This window comes from Zonotrichia albicollis, chromosome 32 (assembly GCF_047830755.1).
Source record: "Zonotrichia albicollis isolate bZonAlb1 chromosome 32, bZonAlb1.hap1, whole genome shotgun sequence".
NCBI lineage: Eukaryota > Metazoa > Chordata > Aves > Passeriformes > Passerellidae > Zonotrichia > Zonotrichia albicollis.
Genome location: NC_133850.1, coordinates 873,834 through 895,713, shown reverse-complemented (window position 1 = coordinate 895,713; position 21,880 = coordinate 873,834). Strand labels below are relative to the sequence as shown.

At 57.2% G+C, this 21,880-nt stretch overlaps 4 protein-coding genes across 5 annotated transcripts in view; all 4 read left to right on the top strand.

The window, feature by feature from the left end:
• The window catches only part of LOC141725969 (uncharacterized), a 232,670-nt gene that overhangs the window by 133,374 nt on the left and 77,416 nt on the right, over positions 1 to 21,880 (top strand). The gene's annotated exons all lie outside the window — the stretch shown is intronic.
• LOC141726107 (uncharacterized) lies at positions 215 to 9,843 on the top strand. Of its 2 annotated transcripts, none has more exons than XM_074530429.1 (3): positions 215 to 2,039; positions 3,503 to 3,510; positions 3,698 to 5,157. In XM_074530429.1, exons 1-3 carry the CDS (start codon positions 227 to 229, stop codon positions 4,493 to 4,495), a joined length of 2,619 nt encoding a protein of 872 aa, XP_074386530.1. In that variant the 5' UTR covers positions 215 to 226; the 3' UTR covers positions 4,496 to 5,157. The 2 variants fall into 2 exon arrangements, with proteins under 2 accessions (XP_074386530.1, XP_074386531.1); XM_074530430.1 differs by lacking the exon at positions 215 to 2,039 and adding exons at positions 2,427 to 3,114; positions 6,083 to 9,843 and having other exon boundaries at positions 3,263 to 4,357.
• On the top strand, positions 9,976 to 13,102 carry LOC141726061 (uncharacterized). Its single transcript, XM_074530353.1, is given in 1 exon segment — positions 9,976 to 13,102. A coding segment is annotated over 1 exon segment (1,641 nt). The 5' UTR covers positions 9,976 to 10,009; the 3' UTR covers positions 11,651 to 13,102.
• Positions 13,735 to 21,774, top strand: LOC141726106 (uncharacterized). The gene is given in 2 exon segments (XM_074530426.1): positions 13,735 to 15,262; positions 18,861 to 21,774. Coding segments are annotated over 2 exon segments (2,634 nt in total). The 5' UTR covers positions 13,735 to 13,982; the 3' UTR covers positions 20,215 to 21,774.

Genomic DNA, 21,880 nt, shown 5'->3' with positions numbered 1-21,880 from the left:
GACAAAGGAAAAGGAGGGACCAAGGAACAGGAACACCGGGAGGAAGAGGCGCCCGAAACCCGCGCGGTTCCCGCGCTCCGGCCGCAGCTGCCCCGGCCCCGCCGGCATCGCCGCCCGGAGCCCGCAGGTGAGCGGAGAGGGGGAGCTGGGCCCGACCCCATCGCGGGGGGCTTCGGGAGGGTTTTTGTGGGGCAGGGGAGGCAAATCCCATCGTGTCCTTGTCCCCATGGGGGCAAATCCCATCGTGTCCTTGTCCCCGTGGGGGCAAATCCGATCGTGTCCTTGTCCCCATAGCGGCAAATCCCATCGTGTCCTTGTCCCCATGGGGGCAAATCCCATCGTGTCCTTGTTCCCACGGGGGCAAATCCCATCGTGTCCTTTTCCCCGTGGGGGCAAATCCCATCGTGTCCTTGTCCCCGTGGGGGCAAATCCCATCGTGTCCTTGTCCCCACGGGGGCAAATCCCATCGTTTCCTTGTCCTTGCTCCCCCGAGCAGGAGCTGAGCATGGAGAGCAGCGAGGAGCCGGTGGCAGAGGCCGTTTGGAGCGGCTCCACGGCTCGGCAGGGAGAAGCCAACGGGGAGGAGAAGCCCCACAAGTGCTCCGAGTGTGGGAAGAGCTTCAAGAGGAGATCCTGCCTGATTGTGCACCAGAGAACCCACACGGGATCTGAGGGGGAAAAACCCAGCCTGGAGCAGGGTCAGAGCTCAGAGCTGGGGGTCCAAGAGCAGCTCCAGGATGGGGAGGAGAAGCCCCACAAGTGCTCCGAGTGTGGGAAGAGCTTCAGGTGGAGATCCAAACTGAATGCCCACCTGAGGAGCCACACCGGGGAGAGGCCCTTTGAGTGTGATGAATGCCATCAGAGGTTTTGCACCAACTCCAGTCTTGTCAGTCACCAGAGCATTCACACCATCGAGCGGCCATTTTGCTGTCCCGATTGTGGAAAGGGATTCAGGCAAAAGTCACACCTGGTTATCCACCGACGCATCCACACCGAGGAGAGACCCTATAAGTGCGGGGAATGTGGGAAGGGCTTCACCTTGAGCTGCCACCTCATTGTCCACGACAGGAGCCACACGGGGGAACGACCCTACGAGTGTCACCAGTGCAAGAAAAGGTTTATGAGCAGCTCTGAACTCGTGGGGCACCAGCGCTCACACACGGACGAGAGGCCCTTCCAGTGCCCCGACTGCGGGAAGGGCTTCAAAAGCGTCTCCCACCTCAAAAGGCACCGGCACATCCACACCGGGGAGAGGCCCTACGAGTGTGATCAGTGCCAGAAGAGGTTCCTGAGCAGCTCCAATCTCCTCAGTCACCAGCTCATCCACACCGAGGAGAGGCCGTTCCACTGTCGTGACTGCGGGCAGGGATTCAGGCACAAGTGTGCCCTCATCGTCCACCGGCGCATTCACACCGGGGAGAGACCCCACGAGTGTCCCCAGTGTGGGAAGGTCTTCACCTCCAGCTCCAACCTGACTGTCCACCTGAGGAGCCACACTGGGGAGAGGCCCTATGAGTGTCCCCAGTGTGGGAAGAGTTTCACCCAGAGCTCCAGGCTTACTGTCCACCTGAGGAGCCACACCGGGGAGAGGCCCTACGAGTGTGATCAGTGCCAGAAGGGCTTTTACTCCTCATCTGATCTCCTCAAGCACCAGCGCATCCACACGGACGAGAGGCCCTTCCGCTGTCCCGATTGTGGGGTGGGATTCAAAGAGAAGTCAACCCTTGTCACACACAGGAGGATCCACACCGGGGAGAGACCCTACAAGTGCCCCCAGTGTGGGAAGGGCTTCATAGACAGCTCCAGCCTGACTGTCCACCTCAGAAGCCACACTGGGGAGAGGCCCTACAAATGTGATCAGTGCCAGAAGAGCTTTTACACCTCGTCTGAACTCCTCCTTCACCAGCGCATCCACACGGACGAGAGGCCCTTCCGCTGTCTCGATTGTGGGGTGGGATTCAGGCACAACTCTGCCCTAATCGTCCACCGGCGCATCCACACCGGGGAGAGACCCTACCAGTGTCCCCAGTGTGGGAAGGGCTTCACCACAAGCGGCAGAATGACCAAACACCAGAAGAGCCAGCACTGAGGGCAGCCCTGGGTGGGAAGAGCTCCGTGCGCTGCTCCAGCTCCATCCCCCCCTGGATGGTCTGTGCTGGGTGATCCCCAGTGAGCCCCTGTGGGAAGAGCCCAGGTGATCCCAGTTTGGAGGACACCTGGCTGGAGGCTCCACATCCACCTGGCTACTCGTAGCCTGGATTTTGTTTTTTTTTCTCTTTGTTATTTTTCTACACGTTTTTAAATCCAAGATTAATAATAAAGACATCTAAAAAAGATGAGGATGTGGACATGGGGGGATCTTCAGGGGGATGAGGATGCTGGGGCAGAGGGAGTTGAGGGTTCCTGGGACAGATTTGGGGTTTCCTCCTGGCTTTGGGAACCCTACGGTCCCCATTCGCTGTTCCCATTGCCGGTCCTTATCCCCAGTCTGGGTCCCCATTCCCGGTCTCCATTCCCGCTCCCTGTCCCCAATACTGGTCCACATTTCGTGTTCCCGGTCCTGGTTCGCATTCCCGGTCCCCATTCCCTGTCCCCAGTCCCGCTCCCTGTCCGCACTTCCGGTTCCATTCCCATTCCCGGTCTCCGGTCCCTGTCCCCATTCTCGGTCCTTGTCCCGATTCCCGGTCCCGGTCCCCATTCCCGGTTCCTGTTCCCCTTCTCGGGCCCCATTCCCGGTCCCGGTCCCCATTCCCGGTCCCCATTCCCGCTCCGCTCTCCCCGGACGCTGCAGAACCACCCCCAACATGGCGTCACCGAGCAAAGCCCGCGCTCCTCCCTCCCACCAATGCAAACGTGCGATCGCTCCCTGATTTGCATAACCACGCCTTCGCTCCGCGGCTGCTTTTGGGGCCGGCGTTGCCCGGGCCGGACTCGGAGCGGAGGAGGAGCGGGAGGAGGGGGAGAAGGAGCGGAGGAGGAAGAGGAGGGACAAAGGAAGAGTAGGGACAACGGAACAGGAACACCGGGAGGAAGAGGCGCCCCAACACTACGCGGTTCCCCCGCTCCGGCCGCAGCTGCCCCGGCCCCGCCGGCATCGCCGCCCGGAGCCCGCAGGTGAGCGGAGAGGGGGAGCTGGGCCCGACCCCATCGCGGGGGACTCCGGGAGGGTTTTTGTGGGGGGCAGGGGAGGCAAATCCCATCGTGTCCTTGTCCCCACGGGGGCAAATCCCATCGTGTCCTTGTCCTTGCTCCCCCCGAGCAGGAGCTGAGCATGGAGAGCAGCGAGGAGCCGGAGGCAGAGGCCGTTTGGAGCGGCTCCACGGATGGGCAGGGAGAAGCCAACGGGGAGGAGAAGCCGCGGAGATCCCTGAGCAAGAGGGGCTGCAAAGGCAGAGCGCGGGGATCCGAGGGGGAAAGAGCCAGCCGGGGCCATGGAGGGGCTCAGAGATCCGAGCTGGGGCCCCGTGAGCAGCTCCAGGGAGGGGAGGAGAAGCCCCACAAGTGCTCCGAGTGTGGGAAGAGCTTCAGGTGGAGATCCAACCTGACTGTCCACCTGAGGATCCACACAGGGGACAGGCCCTTTGAGTGTGCTGAATGCCATCAGAGGTTTTACAGCAGCGCCCATCTGGTCAGTCACCAGCGCATTCACACCAACGAGCGGCCATTTTGCTGTCCCGGTTGTGGAAAGGGATTCAAGCAAAAGTCACACCTGGTTATCCACCGACGCATCCACACCGAGGAGAGACCCTATAAGTGTGGGGAGTGTGGGAAGGGCTTCACCTTGAGCTCCCACCTGATTTACCACCAGAGGAGCCACACGGGGGAGCGACCCTACGAGTGTGACCAGTGCCAGAAGAGCTTTATGAGCAGCTCTGATCTCCTGGTGCACCAGCGCTCACACACGGACGAGAGGCCCTTCCAGTGCCCCGACTGCGGGAAGGGCTTCAACCGCGTCTCCACCCTGAACAGGCACCGGATGATCCACACCGGGGAGAGGCCCTACGAGTGTGATCAGTGCGAGAAAAGGTTTGACAGGTCCTCCCATCTCCTCCGTCACCAGCTCATTCACACCGAGCTGAGGCCTTTCTACTGCCCTGACTGCGGAAAGGGCTTCAAGAACAACAGCAACCTCATCACCCACCAGCGTATCCACACTGGGGAGAGACCCTACAAGTGTGATCAGTGTGGGAAGGGCTTCAGAGACAACTCCAACCTGACTGCCCACCTGAGGAGCCACACCGGGGAGAGGCCCTACGAGTGTGATCAGTGCCAGAAGAGGTTCCTGAGCAGCTCTGAGCTCCGCTGTCACCAGCGCAGTCACACCGGGGAGAGGCCCTTCCGCTGTCCCGATTGTGGGGTGGGATTCAAGCAGAACTGTGCCCTCATCGTCCACCGGCGCATCCACACCGGGGAGAGACCCTACCAGTGTCCCCAGTGTGGGAAGGGCTTCACCACAAGCAGCAGCATGACCAGACACCAGAAGAGCCAGCACTGAGGGCAGCCCTGGTTGGGAAGAGCTCTGTGCGCTGCTCCAGCTCCATCTCACACGGGAGGATCTGGTCTGGATGGTCCCCAGTGAGCCCAGGTGGGCAGAGCCCCCTTGATCCTTGTTTGGAGGACACCCGGCTGGGGGCTCCACATCCACCTGGCTCCTCGTGGCCTGCATTTTCTTTTTGTTATTTTTATACACGTTTCTAAATGCGAGGTTAATAATAAAGACATTGAACCAAAATGAGGATGTGGACATGGGGGCATCTTACAGGGGGTGAGGGACATGCTGGGCTAGAGGGAGTTGAGAGTTCCTGGGACAGATTTGGGGCTTCCTTAGGACTTTGGGAACCCCACGGTCGCCATTCCCTGTCCTCATTTCTATTACCGCTCCTTAATTCCAGTCTGTGTCCCTAATACTGGTCCCCATTCCCTGTTCCCATTCCCTGTCCCCAATCCTGCTCCCTGTCCGCATTCCCGGTTCCATTCCCAGTCCCCATTCCTTGTCCCGATTGCCGGTCCCTGTTCCCATTCCCGGTCCCCATTCCCGGCCGCTGTCTCCGGACGCTCCAACTCCCCCCCGCAGTGACGTCACCGAGCAAACCCCGCGCTCCACCCTCCCACCAATCCCAGCGCGCGATCGCGCTCAAATTTGCATAACCACGCCTTTCTTCCCCGCCGGCTTTTGGGGGCCGGCGCTGCCCGGGCCGGACTCGGAGCTGAGGAGGAGCGGGAGGAAGAGGAGGGGGAGGAGGAGGAGGAGGTGGAGGGACAAAGGAAAAGGACGGACAAAGGAAGAGGAGGGACAACGAAACAGAAACACCGGGAGGAAGAGGCGCCCGAAACCCGCGCGTTTCCCGCGCTCCGGCCGCAGCTGCCCCGCCCCGCCGGCATCGCCGCCCGGAGCCCGCAGGTGAGCGGAGAGGGGGAGCTGGGCCCGACCCCATCGCGGGGGACTCCGGGAGGGTTTTTGTGGGGGGCAGGGGAGGCAAATCCCATCGTGTCCTTGTCCCCGTGGGGGCAAATCCCATCGTGTCCTTGTCCCCACGGGGGCAAATCCCATCGTGTCCTTGTCCTTGCTCCCCCCGAGCAGGAGCTGAGCATGGAGAGCAGCGAGGAGCCGGTGGCAGAGGCCGTTTGGAGCGGCTCCACGGCTCGGCAGGGAGAAGCCAACGGGGAGGAGAAGCCGCGGAGATCCCTGAGCAGGAGGGGCTGCAAAGGCAGAGCGCGGGGATCCGAGGGGGAAAGAGCCAGCCTGGGCCATGGAGGGGCTCAGAGATCCGAGCTGGGGCCCCGTGAGCAGCTCCAGGGAGGGGAGGAGAAGCCCCACAAGTGCTCCGAGTGTGGGAAGAGCTTCAAGAGGAGATCCTGCCTGATTGTGCACCAGAGAACCCACACGGGATCTGAGGGGGAAAAACCCAGCCTGGAGCAGGGTCAGAGCTCAGAGCTGGGGGTCCATGAGCAGCTCCAGGGTGGGAAGGAGAAGCCCCACAAGTGCTCCGAGTGTGGGAAGAGTTTCAGGTGTAGGTCCAAACTGACTGCCCACCTGAGGAGCCACACGGGGGAACGACCCTACGAGTGTCACCAGTGCAAGAAGAGGTTCTTGAGCAGCTCCAATCTTCGTAGTCACCAGCGGGTTCACACCGAGGAGCGGCCGTTCCGCTGTCCTGATTGTGGGAAGGGATTCAGGGACAATTCCGCTCTCACCACCCACCGGCGCATTCACACTGGGGAGAGACCGTATGAGTGTCCCCAGTGTGGGAAGAGTTTCACCCACAGCTCCAGCCTGACTGTGCACCTGAGGATCCACACTGGGGAGAGGCCCTATGAGTGTCTCCAGTGTGGCAAGAGTTTCACCAAGAGCTCCAATCTCATTATCCACCTGAGGAGCCACACCGGGGAGAAGCCCTATGAGTGTGATGAATGCCATCAGAGATTTTACACCAACTCCCATCTCATCATTCACCAGCGCATTCACACCAAGGAGAGGCCCTTCCGCTGTCCCGATTGCGGAAAGGGATTCAGGCAAAAGTCCAGGCTCGTCACCCACCAGCGAATCCACACCGGGGAGAAGCCCTATGAGTGTGGGGAGTGTGGGCAGAGCTTTAGAGACAGCTCCAACTTTTCAGTCCACCTGAGGAGCCACACGGGGGAAGGACCCTACGAGTGTGATCAGTGCAATAAGAGGTTCCTGAGCAGCTCCAGTCTCCTCCGTCACCAGCTCATTCACAGCGAGGAGAGGCCGTTCCACTGCCGTGACTGCGGGAAGGGCTTCAGGCAAAAGTCCGCCTTGATCACCCACCGGCGCATCCACACCGGCGAGGGACCCCACGAGTGTCCCCAGTGTGGGAAGAGCTTCACAGCGAGCTCCAGCCTGACTGCCCATCTGAGGAGCCACACCGGGGAGAGGCCCTATGAGTGTGATCAGTGCCAGAAGAGGTTCCTGAGGAGCTCCCATCTCCTCCAGCACCAGCTCATCCACACCGAGGAGAGGCCGTTCCACTGCCCTGACTGCGGGAAGGGCTTCAGGCGCAAGGAGGCTCTGATCACCCACCGGCGCATCCACACTGGGGAGAGACCCCACGAGTGTCCCCAGTGTGGGAAGAGCTTCAGGGTGAGCTCCAGCCTGACTGCCCACCTGAGGAGCCACACCGGGGAGAGGCCCTATGAGTGTCCCCAGTGTGGGAAGAGCTTCAGAGAGAGGTCCCACCTGAGAGCCCACCTGAGCAGCCACACCGGGGAGAGGCCCTATGAGTGTGGGGAGTGCGGGAAGAGTTTCATGTCCAAGTCCAAACTGACTTACCACCAGAGGAGCCACACAGGGGAACGACCCTACGAGTGTGACCAGTGCAAGAAGAGGTTTGTGAGCAGCTCTGATCTCGTGGTGCACCAGCGCTCACACACGGACGAGAGGCCCTTCCAGTGCCCCGACTGCGGGATGGCCTTCAAAAGCGTCTCCGACCTCAACAGGCACCGGATGATCCACACCGGGGAGAGGCCCTACGAGTGTGGTCAGTGCAGGAAACAGTTTCGGAGCAGCTCCAATCTCCTCAGTCACCAGCTCATTCACAGCGAGGAGAGGCCGTTCCACTGCCGTGACTGCGGGAAGGGCTTCAGGCACAACTCTGCCCTCAACAAGCACCGGCGCAGCCACACCGGGGAGGGGCCCTACGAGTGTCCCCAGTGTGGGAAGAGCTTCATACACAGCTCCAGCCTGACTGTGCACCTGAGGAGTCACACCGGGGAGAGGCCCTACGAGTGTGATCAGTGCCAGAAGGGCTTTTACACCTCGTCTGAACTCCTCAGTCACCAGCGCATCCACACAGACGAAAAGCCCTTCCGCTGTCCCGAATGTGGGGTGGGATTCAAGCACAACTCTGCCCTCATCATCCACCGGCGCATCCACACCGGCGAGAGGCCCTATGAGTGTCCCCAGTGTGGGAAGAGTTTCATCCAGAGCTCCAGCCTGACTGTCCACCTCAGAAGCCACACTGGGGAGAGGCCCTACAAGTGTGATCAGTGCCAGAAGGGCTTTTACACCTCGTCTGAACTCCTCAGGCACCAGCGCATCCACACGGACGAGAGGCCCTTCCGCTGTCCCGATTGTGGGGTGGGATTCAAGCACAACTCCCACCTCATCGCCCACGGGCGCATACACACCGGGGAGATACCCCACAAGTGTCCCCAGTGTGGGAAGGGCTTCATTGCAAGCGGCAGCATGACCAAACACCAGAAGAGCCAGCACTGAGGGCAGCCCTGGGTGGGAAGAGCTCCGTGCGCTGATCCAGCTCCATCTCACACGGGAGGATCTGGTCTGGATGGTCCCCAGTGAGCCCAGGTGGGCAGAGCCCCCTTGATCCTTGTTTGGAGGACACCCGGCTGGGGGCTCCACATCCTCCTGGCTCCCCGTGGTCACCTGAATTTATCTGCAGTCGAAGATCAGAAATCCATTGTGGAGAGCACATTTGTCAACGTTCTGATATCAAAAGTTTTTATCTGTTATTTTTTCTGTCATTTTTTCCAACCTGTGGTGGCCTTCAGCAACACTAGATAGGCTTGGATGTCTTCTCCACCATGGGAGGATGTGCCCTGGATGGTCCCCAGTGAGCCCAGGTGGGCAGTATTAAAGACGTTGAACTGAAACAAGGATGGGCATGAGGGGGATGCTGGGTCCATGGAGTTGAGGGTGCCTGGGACAGATTTGGGGGCTCCTCAGGGCTTTGGGCACCCCAGGCCCAGCAGCTCCATTTGGGGCAGCAGATCAAGGACCCCCTGCCCTGGCAGTGTCCCCACGTCCTCCCGTCCTGGTTCCTGCTGTCCCCTGTCCAGGATCCTGCTCTCATCCGAGTCCAGATCCCATTCCTGGTTCAATACTTGTTCCTGTCCCATGTTCTCTATCAGGTTGACATTCCTGTATTCCCTGTCCTGTTCCCATTTTCCGATTCCAGTCCCCAATTCCCATTTCTCTGTTCCCTGTCCCGTTCCCATTTTCTGATTCCTGATCCCAATCCCGGCCCCTCTCCTGTATTCCCAGTCCAGTATTCACGCTCCTGTCATAGATGTATTGTATTAAAGTATCTTTTCCTTAGGATCTTTTTCTCCTGGAAGCTGAGAGACCTCAAGAATGAAATTTAAACACTAATTATCTGGTGCTGTGGAATGCAGCAATTTCATCTTTGATTGGTCTCGTGTGGTTGTTTGTAATTAATGGCCAGTCAAAGCTCAGCTGTCTCAGACTCTCTGGTCAATCACAAGATTTTATTATCATTCCTTTCTATTCCTTTCAAGCCTTGATAGGAAATCTTTTTCTCTATTCGTTTATAAGAGTTCTAATATAGCATTTTCTTCTAATATAGTATATCGATAATAAAATAATAAATGAGCTTTCTGAAAATAAAATAATTTAGTCAAAATTTTCATCTCTTCCCCCATCCTGGGAGCCCTGAGAACACAACAGGGTCCCTTTTCCTTCCTGGTCCCTGTCCCCATTCCTGGTCCCCATCCCCGATCCCGGTCCAAGCCATGACGTCACCGAGCAAAGCCCGCGCTCCTCCCTCCCACCAGTCCCGGCGCGCGATCGCTCCCTGATTTGCATAACCCCGCCCTCGCTCCCCGCCGGTTTTTGGGTGCCGGCGCTGCCCGGGCCCGGACTCGGAGCGGAGGAGGAGCGGGAGGAAGAGGAGGGGGAGAAGGAGAAAGAGGAGGGACAAAGGAAGAGGAGGGGCAACGAAACAGAAATACCGGGAGGAAGAACCGCTCCAACACCACGCGGTTCCCGCGCTCCGGCCGCAGCTGCCCCGGCCCCGCCGGCATCGCCGCCCGGAGCCCGCAGGTGAGCGGAGAAGGACAGCTCGGCCCGACCCCATCGCGGGGGGCTCCGGGAGGGCTTTTGTGGGGGGCAGGGGAGGCAAATCCCATCGTGTCCTTGTCCCCGTGAGGGCAAATCCCATCGTGTCCTTGTCCCCACGGGGGCAAATCCCATCGTGTCCTTGTCCTTGCTCCCCCCGAGCAGGAGCTGAGCATGGAGAGCAGCGAGGAGCCGGAGGCAGAGGCCGTTTGGAGCGGCTCCACGGCTCGGCAGGGAGAAGCCAACGGGGAGGAGAAGCCGCGGAGATCCCTGAGCAGGAGGGGCTGCAAAGGCAGAGCGCGGGGATCCGAGGGGGAAAGAGCCAGCCTAGGCCATGGAGGGGCTCAGAGATCCGAGCTGGGGCCCCGTGAGCAGCTCCAGGGTGGGGAGGAGAAGCCCCACAAGTGCTCCGAGTGTGGGAAGAGCTTCAAGAGGAGATCCTGCCTGATTGTGCACCAGAGAACCCACACGGGATCTGGGGAGGAAAAACCCAGCCTGGAGCAGGGTCAGAGCTCAGAGCTGGGGGTCCAAGAGCAGCTCCAGGATGGGGAGCAGAAGCCCCACACGTGCTTGGAATGTGGGAAGAGCTTCATGTCGAGATGGAAACTGATCAAGCACTGCAGAATCCATGTGAGCGAGAGGCCTTACACGTGTGGGTTGTGTGGGAAGAGCTTCATGCTGAGTTCTGACCTGGTTTCCCACGTGAGGAGCCACACTTGGGAGAGGCCCTATAAGTGTGATCAGTGCCGGAAGAGCTTTCAGTGCAGCTCCCATCTCCTCCGTCACCAGCGCCGCATCCACACGGACGAGAGGCATTTCCGCTGCCCTGATTGTGGGAAGGACTTCAAGAAGAACTGTCAGCTCATCATCCACCGGCGCATCCACACCGGGGAGAGGCTCCATAAGTGTGATCAGTGCCAAAAGAGGTTTCTGCAAAGCTCCCATCTCCTCGTGCACCAGCGCATCCACGCGGACGAGAGGCCCTTCCGCTGTCCCGAATGTGGGGTGGGATTCAAGCAGAACTCAGCTCTGGTCAGACACAGGAGGATCCACACCGGGGAGAGACCCTACAAATGTCCCCAGTGTGGGAAGGACTTCAGAGACAGCTCCAGCCTGACTGTCCACCTCAGGAGCCACACGGGGGAAAGGCCCCACAAGTGTGATCAGTGCAAGAAGGGCTTTTCCACCTCGTCTCAGCTCCTCAAGCACAAGTGCATCCACACTGGGGAGAGACCCTACGAGTGTCCCCAGTGTAGGAAGGGCTTCACTTCCAGCTCCAGCCTGACTGTGCACCTGAGAAGCCACACTGGGGAGAGGCCCTACGAGTGTGATCAGTGCCAAAAGGGCTTTTACACCTCGTCTCATCTCCTCAGTCACCAGCGCATCCACACGGACGAGAGGCCCTTCCGCTGTCCCGAATGTGGGGTGGGATTCAAGCACAACTCCCACCTCATCGTCCACCGGCGCATCCACACCGGGGAGAGACCCTACCAGTGTCCCCAGTGTGGGAAGGGCTTCACCCAGAGCTCCCACCTGACTGCCCACCTGAGGAGCCACACTGGGGAGAGGCCCCAGGAGTGAGATCAGTGCCAGAAGAGGTTTCAGAGCAGCTCCCATCTCCTCAGTCACCAGCGCATCCACACCGAGGTGAGGCCATTCCGCTGCCGTGACTGCGGGAAGGGCTTCAGGCTCAGCTCTGCCCTCATCAGGCACCGGCGCATCCACAGCAGGGAGAGGCCCCACGAGTGTGATCAGTGTGGGAAGGGCTTTTCTAAAACCTCCACTTTGACCGGACACCTACAGAGGCAGCACTGAGGGCAGCCCTGGGTGGGAAGAGCTCCGTGCGCTGCTCCAGCTCCATCTCACACGGGAGGATCCGTGCTGGATCATCCCCAGTGAGCCCAGCTGGGCAGAGCCCCCTTGATCCCTGTTGAGAAGACACCTGGCTGGGGGCTCCACATCCTCCTGGCTCCCCGTGGTCACCTGAACTCATCCACAGTCCAAGATCAGAAATCCATTGTGGAGAGCACATTTGTCAACTTCTGACTCTAGAAAAATTTTGTCCTTTTTTTTATTACCATCTTTTGGTGATATTCAGCAACACTAGATAGGCTTGGATGTCTTCTCCAATATCAATCCATCCCCCGTGGGAGGATCCCCTGTGAGCCCAGGTGAGCAGAACCCCCTTGATCCCTGTTTGGAGCACACCTGGCTAAAGGCTCCGCATCCTCCGGGATTTGTCAACTTCTGACCCTTGAAAAATCTCATTTTGTCCAAATTTTGGTGGTATTAAGCAACACTAGATATCCTTGGATGTCTTCTCCACCATTGGAGAATCTGCTCTGGATGATTCCAGTGGGCCCAGGGGGGCAGAACCCATGTGATCCCTGTTTGGAGAACACCTGGCTGATGGCTCAACATCCTCCTGGCTCGTCACGGCCTAGATTTTCTTTTTATTTCTCTTTGTCCTTTCCAAACACCCAAATCTGAGGTTGAAAATATAGACATTAAAATAAAGCAAGGATGGGCATGAGGGGGATGCTGGGTCCAGGGAGTTGAGGGTGCCTGGGACAGATTTGGGGGCTCCTCAGGGCTTTGGGCACCCCAGGCCCAGCAGCTCCATCTGGGGCAGCAGATCAAGGACCCCCTGCCCTGGCAGTGTCCCCACGTCCTCCCGTCCTGGTTCCTGCTGTCCCCTGTCCAGGATCCTGCTCTCATCCGAGTCCAGATCCCATTCCTGGTTCAATACTTGTTCCTGTCCCATATTCTCTATCTGGATGCCATTCCCGTATTCCCTGTCCTGTTCCCCTTTTCCTATTCCAGTCCCCAATTCCCATTTCTCTATTCCGTGTCCCCTTCCCATTTTCTGATTCCTGATCCCAATCCCAGCCCCTCTCCTGATTCCCAATCCCAGTCCAGTATTCACGCTCCATTTAAATGAAATGTGTCACGGACATATTTTATTAAAAAATCCTTTCCTTAGGATCTTTTTCTCCTGAGATGCTGAATGGCCTCTAAAATTAAGCTATAAACACTAATTATCTGGTGCTGTGGAATGCAGCAATTTCATCTTTGATTGGTCTAGTGAGGTTGTTGGTAATGAAGGACCAATCACAGTTTAGCTGTCTTGAAATTTGGTTACTCACAAGATTTTATGATCATTGTTTCTTATTATTTTCTAGCTTTCTGATGAAATCTTAGTTTTCTATTACTTTCATATACCTTTAATATAGCATTTTCTTTTACTGTACTATGTATATCATAAAATAATAAATCGTCTTTCTGAAAATAAAAACACGGAGTCAAAATTTTCATCCCTCCCTCATCTTGGGACCCCTGAGACCACCACAGGGTCCCTTTTCCTTTCCTGGTACCCATTCCCATTCGCGGTCCCCTCCAGCCATGACGTCACCGAGCAAACCCTGTGCTCCTCCCTGCCACCAATCTGAGCGCGCGATCGCTCCCTGATTTGCATAACCACGCCCTCGCCCCCCCCCTGCTTTTGGGTGCCGGCGCTGCCCGGGCCGGACTCAGAGTGGAGGAGGAGCGGGAGGAAGAGGAGGGGGAGAAGGAGGAGGAGGAAGAGGAGGGACAAAGGAAGAGGAGGGACAACGGAACAGGAACACCGGGAGGAAGAGGCGTCCCAACACCACGCGGTTCCCCCGCTCCGGCCGCAGCTGCCCCGGCCCCGCCGGCATCGCCGCCCGGAGCCCGCAGGTGAGCGGAGAGGGGGAGCTCGGCCCGACCCCATCGCGGGGGGCTCCGGGAGGGTTTTTGTGGGGGGCAGGGGAGGCAAATCCCATCGTGTCCTTGTCCCCGTGGGGGCAAATCCCATTGTGTCCTTGTCCTTGCTCCCCCCGAGCAGGAGCTGAGCATGGAGAGCAGCGAGGAGCCGGTGGCAGAGGCCGTTTGGAGCGGCTCCACGGCTCGGCAGGGAGAAGCCAACGGGGAGGAGAAGCCGCGGAGATCCCTGAGCAGGAGGGGCTGCAAAGGCAGAGCGCGGGGATCCGAGGGGGAAAGAGCCAGCCTGGGCCATGGAGGGGCTCAGAGATCCGAGCTGGGGCCCCATGAGCAGCTCCAGGGTGGGGAGGAGAAGCCCCACAAGTGCTCCGAGTGTGGGAAGAGCTTCAGGTGGAGATCCTGCCTGATGCAGCATTGCAGAATCCACACGGGGGAGCGACCGTACCAGTGTGACCAGTGCCAGAAGAGCTTTATGAGCAGTGGTGATCTCGTGGTGCACCAGCGCTCACACACGGACGAGAGGCCCTTCCAGTGCCCCGACTGCGGGAAGGGCTTCAACCGCGTCTCCACCCTGAACAGGCACCGGATGATCCACACCGGGGAGAGGCCGTACAAGTGTGATCAGTGCGAGAAAAGGTTTGACAGGTCCTCCCATCTCCTCCGTCACCAGCTCATTCACACCGAGGTGAGGCCTTTCTACTGCCCTGACTGCGGAAAGGGCTTCAAGCACAACAGCAACCTCATCACCCACCAGCGTATCCACACCGGGGAGAGACCCTACAAGTGTGATCAGTGTGGGAAGAGCTTCAGGTGTAGGCCTGAACTGACTGTGCACCTGAGGAGCCACACGGGGCAGCAACCCTACCAGTGTGACCAATGCCAGAAGAGCTTTAGGAGCAGCCGTGATCTCGTGGTGCACCAGCGCTCACACACGGATGAGAGGCCCTTCCAGTGCCCCGACTGCGGGATGGGGTTCAAAACCGTCTCCCACCTCCACAGGCACCGGCGCATCCACACCGGGGAGAGGCCCTACAAGTGTGATCACTGTGGGAAGAGCTTCAGAGACAGCTCCAGCCTGACTGTGCATCTGAGGAGCCACACCGGGGAGAGGTCCTACAAGTGTGATCAGTGCCAGAAGGGCTTTTACACCTCGTCTGATCTCCTCAAGCACCAGCGCATCCACACGGACGAGAGGCCCTTCCGCTGTCCCGATTGTGGGGTGGGATTCAAAGAGAAGTCAACCCTCGTCAAACACAGGAGGATCCACACCGGGGAGAGGCCCTACAAGTGTGATCAGTGCCAGAAGAGCTTTTACGCCTCGCCTCATCTCCTCATGCACCAGCGCATCCACACGGATGAGAAACCCTTCCGCTGTCCCGAATGTGGGGTGGGATTCAAGTACAAGTCAGGTCTGGTCAAACACAGGAGGATCCACACCGGGGAGAGACCCCACAAGTGTCCCCAGTGTGGGAAGGGGTTCACAGCCAGCTCCCACCTGACTGTCCACCTGAGGGGCCACACTGGGTAGAAGCCCTACGAGTGTGATCAGTGCCAGAAGAGTTTTGTGAGCAGCAGCGAACTCCGCAAGCACCAGCTCACCCACACCGGGGAGAAGCCCTACAAGTGTCCCCACTGCGAGAAGAGCTTCTCCAGGAACTTCGCCTTGGCCAAGCACCAACGCACCCAGCATTAGAGTCCACCCTCGGTGGGAAGAACTTTGTGATCTGGTCCAGCTCCAGTGGTCTCAGAGCTCTGGGTGATCCCAGGTGGGCAGAGCACAGGTGATCCCTGTTTGGAGCACACCTGGCTGGGGGCTCCACATCCTTCAGGCTCCCCGTGGCCTGGATTTTCTCTTTATTTCTCTTTGTGCTTTTTAAATCTGAGTTTAGAAATAAAAGATATTAAACGAAGACGAGGTTTGGGACATGGGGGCATCTTCCAGGGGATGAGGGGGATGCTGGGCCAGAGGGAGTTGAGGGTTCCTGGGATGGATTTGGGGTTTCCTCAGGACTTTGGGCACCCCATGGTTCCCATTCCCAATCCCTCTCCCAATTCTCGGTCCCCATTCCCGGTTTCCATTCCCGGTCCCCTTTCCCATTCCCTGTCCCCATCCCCGCTCCCTGTCTGCATTCCCGGTTCCATTCCCATTCCCTGTCCCCATTCCCACTCCCTGTCTGCATTCCCTGTCCCCATTTCCCATTCCCTGTCCCCATTCCCCATTCCTTGTCCCCATTCCTGTCCCCATTCCCGCTCCGTGTCTTCATTCCCTGTCCCCATTTCCCATTCCCTGTCCCCATTTCCCATTCCTTGTCCCCATTCCTGTCCCCATTCCCGCTCCGTGTCTGCATTCCCTGTCCCCAGTTCCCATTCCCTGTCCCCATTCCCGCTCCGTGTCTGCATTCCCTGTTCCCATTCCCTGTCCCCATTTCCCATTCCCTGTCCCCTTTCCCATTCCCTGTCCCCATTCCTTGTCCCCATTCCCATTCTCGCTCCCCTCTCACTGAACGCTCCGCCCCCCCCAAACCCGGCCATGACGTCACCGAGCAAACCCCGCGCTCCTCCCGCCCACCAATCGCAGCGCGCGATCGCTCCCGGATTTGCATAACTACGCCCATTCAGGCCGGCCCCGCCCGGCGCTCTTCGCTCCCAGTTCCCTCCCAGCGCTCCCAGTATCGCCCCCAGCGCTCCCAGTATCGCCCCCAGCGCTCCCAGTATCGCCCCCAGCGCTCCCAGTTCCCTCCCAACGCTCCCAGTATCGCTCCCAGCGCTCCCAGTATCGCCCCCATCGCTCCCAGTTCCCTCCCAGCGCTCCCAGTATCGCTCCCAGCGCTCCCAGTTCCCTCCCAGCGCTCCCAGTATCGCTCCCAGTTCCCTCCCAGCGCTCACCGTTCATTCCCAACGCTCCCAGTTCATTCCCAGCGCTCCCAGTTCCCTCCCAGCAATCCCAGTATCGCTCCCAGCGGTCACCGTTCATTCCCAGCTCTCCCAGTTCCCTCCCAACGCTCCCAGTATCGCTCCCAGCGCTCCCAGTTCGCTCCCAGCGCTCCCAGTAAGAGCGGCACCGGCCGGGAAAGCGCTCCCAGTTCGCTCCCAGCGCTCCCAATTCCTTCCCATCGCTCCCAGTATCGCTCCCAGCGCTCCCAGGTCCCTCCCAGTTCCCTCCCAGTATCGCTCCCAGGGCAGAGAGGAGGGAGAGAAGGAGGAGCGAGAGGAAGAGGAGGGACAGAGGAGGAAGGAAAGGAGGAGCGAGGGCGAGAGGAGGAGGAGGAGGAGGAGGAGGAGGAGGAGGAGGAGGAGGAGGAGGGACACGGGGGACCAGGAGGAGGAAGAGGAGGGACAGAGGAAGAGGAGGAGCGGGAGGAAGAGCGGCCGCATCAGCCCCGGAGCGCGCAGGTGAGCGCGGATGGGGGAGCTCGGTCTTACTGGGAGCGCTGGGAATGAACTGGGAGCGCTGGGAGGGAACTGGAAGCATTGATTTATTATTTTGTATTAGTTATTATTTATTATTTTATGGGGCTGATTTATTATTTTATGATGTATATTACATTAAAATTAATTATTTTATGATAGATATTATATAAAAAGAAAGTTATATACTAAAACTCTCTATATTATAATATATATTATCTAAAATATATTTGTATGATAGATATTATATGAAAATAAAATAAATATTAATAGTATATATATTAATTAGAATTATAGTTTTTATTTTATTATATATTAAAAGATAATTATTTTTTAAACCCATAGATATTAATATAGATATTAAATAAAATTATATTTATTATTTTATATATATTATAATGAGAGAAAATTATATATAAAAACAATATGTCTTACTTTAAAATATATTCTTTATTTTATGATATATATTATATTAAAAGAAAATCATATAATTAAGTTATATATATTAATATATTAATTAAAATGTGTTTATTACCTTTTTATATTGTTTTATATTTAAGGAGAATTATATATTAAAACTATACATATTAATATATTAATTTAAATTATATTTTTAAGATATATATTGTATTTAAAGAAAATAATTTAATAAAACTGTATGTATTAATATAGCTAATAAGTAAAATTGTATATTTAAAGATATATATTATTTTAAAATTAAATTATACATTAAAACCATACTAAAAATAGAAGGAAAGATTTCTTTAGAAGGCTCAAAAGGAAAAAATCCTGAAAGGAACGATATCAAAAGCTGCTGACCCTGAGAGAATCCGAGCCTGCTCCCCGTGATTGGCCATGAATTAGAAACAAATTAAAAACAAATTAAAAACAAATTAAAAACAAAATAAAAACAAGCAGTGCGGCCCAATCCCGGCCGTGCCTCTTGCATTCCGCAGCCGCAGATAATTCTTGTTTATCTTTTCCTCAGAGGCTCCTGAGCTGCTCAGGAGAGGGGAAAAAACCCTAAAAAAAGAGATTTTTCAGGAAATCTCGAGGAAGGCAAGGACCCTTTTAACCCTCTGTGTGCTGGGGCAGCTGCCAGCTCGGCCTGCGGGGGGCAAATGGGGGCGTGGGGGCAAATTCTGTCCTGGGATGGGGGCAAATCCCAAATGCCATCCTGAATTGTGGGGCAAATCCCATCGTGTCCTTGTGGGGCAAATCCCAAATGCCGTCCTGAATTGTGGGGCAAATCCCATCGGGTCCTTGTCCCCATAGGGGCAAATCCCATCATGTCCTTGTCCCACGGGGGCAAATCCCATCGTGTCCTTGTCCCCGTGGGGGCAAATCCCATCGTGTCCTTGTCCCCCCGTGGGGGCAAATCCCATCGTGTCCTTGTCCTTGCTCCCCCCGAGCAGGAGCTGAGCATGGAGAGCAGCGAGGAGCCGGTGGCAGAGGCCGTTTGGAGCGGCTCCACGGCTCGGCAGGGAGAAGCCAACGGGGAGGAGAAGCCGCGGAGATCCCTGAGCAGGAGGGGCTGCAAAGGCAGAGCGCGGGGATCCGAGGGGGAAAGAGCCAGCCTAGGCCATGGAGGGGCTCAGAGATCCGAGCTGGGGCCCCGTGAGCAGCTCCAGGGTGGGGAGGAGAAGCCCCACAAGTGCTCCGAGTGTGGGAAGAGCTTCAAGAGGAGATCCTGCCTGATTGTGCACCAGAGAACCCACACGGGACCTGGGGGGGAAAAACCCAGCCTGGAGCAGGGTCAGAGCTCAGAGCTGGGGGTCCAAGAGCAGCTCCAGGATGGGGAGCAGAAGCCCCACAAGTGCTCCGAGTGTGGGAAGAGTTTCAGGTGTAGGTCCAAACTGACTGCCCACCTGAGGAGCCACACGGGGGAACGACCCTACGAGTGTCACCAGTGCAAGAAGAGGTTCTTGAGCAGCTCCAATCTTCGTAGTCACCAGCGGGTTCACACCGAGGAGCGGCCGTTCCGCTGTCCTGATTGTGGGAAGGGATTCAGGGAAAATTCCGCTCTCACCACCCACCGGCGCATTCACACTGGGGAGAGACCCCACGAGTGTCCCCAGTGTGGGAAGAGTTTCACCCACAGCTCCAGCCTGACTGTGCACCTGAGGATCCACACTGGGGAGAGGCCCTATGAGTGTCTCCAGTGTGGCAAGAGTTTCACCAAGAGCTCCAATCTGATTATCCACCTGAGGAGCCACACGGGGGAAGGACCCTACGAGTGTGATCAGTGCAATAAGAGGTTCCTGAGCAGCTCCAGTCTCCTCCGTCACCAGCTCATTCACAGCGAGGAGAGGCCGTTCCACTGCCGTGACTGCGGGAAGGGCTTCAGGCAAAAGTCCGCCTTGATCACCCACCGGCGCATCCACACCGGCGAGGGACCCCACGAGTGTCCCCAGTGTGGGAAGAGCTTCACAGCGAGCTCCAGCCTGACTGCCCATCTGAGGAGCCACACCGGGGAGAGGCCCTACGAGTGTGGTCAGTGCAGGAAACAGTTTCGGAGCAGCTCCAATCTCCTCAGTCACCAGCTCATTCACAGCGAGGAGAGGCCGTTCCACTGCCGTGACTGCGGGAAGGGCTTCAGGCACAACTCTGCCCTCAACAAGCACCGGCGCAGTCACACCGGGGAGGGGCCCTACGAGTGTCCCCAGTGTGGGAAGGGCTTCATACACAGCTCCAGCCTGACTGTGCACCTGAGGAGTCACACCGGGGAGAGGCCCTACGAGTGTGATCAGTGCCAGAAGGGCTTTTACACCTCGTCTGAATTCCTCAGTCACCAGCGCATCCACACAGACGAAAAGCCCTTCCGCTGTCCCGAATGTGGGGTGGGATTCAAGCACAACTCTGCCCTCATCATCCACCGGCGCATCCACACCGGCGAGAGGCCCTATGAGTGTCCCCAGTGTGGGAAGAGTTTCATCCAGAGCTCCAGCCTGACTGTCCACCTCAGAAGCCACACTGGGGAGAGGCCCTACAAGTGTGATCAGTGCCAGAAGGGCTTTTACACCTCGTCTGAACTCCTCAGGCACCAGCGCATCCACACGGACGAGAGGCCCTTCCGCTGTCCCGATTGTGGGGTGGGATTCAAGCACAACTCCCACCTCATCGCCCACGGGCGCATACACACCGGGGAGATACCCCACAAGTGTCCCCAGTGTGGGAAGGGCTTCACCACAAGCAGCAGCATGACCAGACACCAGAAGAGCCAGCACTGAGGGCAGCCCTGGGTGGGAAGAGCTCCGTGCGCTGCTCCAGCTCCATCTCACACGGGAGGATCTGGTCTGGATGGTCCCCAGTGAGCCCAGGTGGGCAGAGCCCCCTTGATCCTTGTTTGGAGGACACCCGGCTGGGGGCTCCACATCCTCCTGGCTCCCCGTGGTCACCTGAATTTATCTGCAGTCGAAGATCAGAAATCCATTGTGGAGAGCACATTTGTCAACGTTCTGATATCAAAAGTTTTTATCTGTTATTTTTTCTGTCATTTTTTCCAACCTGTGGTGGCCTTCAGCAACACTAGATAGGCTTGGATGTCTTCTCCACCATGGGAGGATGTGCCCTGGATGGTCCCCAGTGAGCCCAGGTGGGCAGTATTAAAGACGTTGAACTGAAACAAGGATGGGCATGAGGGGGATGCTGGGTCCATGGAGTTGAGGGTGCCTGGGACAGATTTGGGGGCTCCTCAGGGCTTTGGGCACCCCAGGCCCAGCAGCTCCATCTGGGGCAGCAGATCAAGGACCCCCTGCCCTGGCAGTGTCCCCACGTCCTCCCGTCCTGGTTCCTGCTGTCCCCTGTCCAGGATCCTGCTCTCATCCGAGTCCAGATCCCATTCCTGGTTCAATACTTGTCCCTGTCCCATGTTCTCTATCAGGTTGACATTCCTGTATTCCCTGTCCTGTTCCCATTTTCCGATTCCAGTCCCCAGTTCCCATTTCTCTATTCCCTGTCCCGTTCCCATTTTCTGATTCCTGATCCCAATCCCGGCCCCTCTCCTGTATTCCCAGTCCAGTATTCACGCTCCTGTCATAGATATATTTTATTAAAAAATCTTTTCCTTAGGATCTTTTTCTCCTGAGAAGCTGAGAGACCTCAAGAACGAAATTTAAACACTAATTATCTGGTGCTGTGGAATGCAGCAATTTCATCTTTGATTGGTCTCGTGTGGTTGTTTGTAATTAATGGCCAGTCAAAGCTCAGCTGTCTCAGACTCTCTGGTCACTCACAAGATTCTTTTATCATTCCTTTCTATTCCTTTCAAGCCTTAATTTGAAATCCTTTTCTGTATTTTTTTATTATAGTTCTAATATAGCATTTTCTTCTAATATAGTATATCGATAATAACATAATGAGCTTTCTGAAAATAAAAAAATTGAGTCAAAATTTTCATCTCTTCCGTCATCCTGGGAGCCCTGAGAACACAACAGGGTCCCTTTTCCTTCCTGGTCCCTGTCCCCATTCCTGGTCCCCATTCCCGGTCCCGGTCCCAGCCATGACGTCAGCGAGCAAAGCCCGCGCTCCTCCCTCCCACCAATCCCAGCGCGCGATCGCTCTCAGATTTGCATAACCACGCCCTCGCTCCCCGCCTGCTTTTGGGTGCCGGCGCTGCCCGGGCCGGACTCGGAGCGGAGGAGGAGCGGGAGGGAGAGGAGGGGGAGAAGAAGAAGGAAGAGGAGGGACAAAGGAAGAGGAGGGACAACGGAACAGGAACACCGGGAGGAAGAGGCGTCCCAACACCACGCGGTTCCCCCGCTCGGGCCGCAGCTGTCCCGGCCCCGCCGGCATCGCCGCCCGGAGCCCGGAGGTGAGCGGAGAGGGGGAGCTCGGCCCGACCCCATCGCGGGGGGCTCCGGGAGGGTTTTTGTGGGGGGCGGGGGAGGCAAATCC

Bases quoted from the DNA above. Each gene is read 5' to 3' on its own strand.
- LOC141726107 (XM_074530430.1), top strand. From the start codon at position 3,272: ATGGAGAGCAGCGAGGAGCCGGAGGCAGAGGCCGTTTGGAGCGGCTCC. The intron at 4,358-6,082 runs GTGGGATTCAAG...CACCAGTGCAAG, and splicing joins TCCGCTGTCCCGATTGTGGG to AAGAGGTTCTTGAGCAGCTC.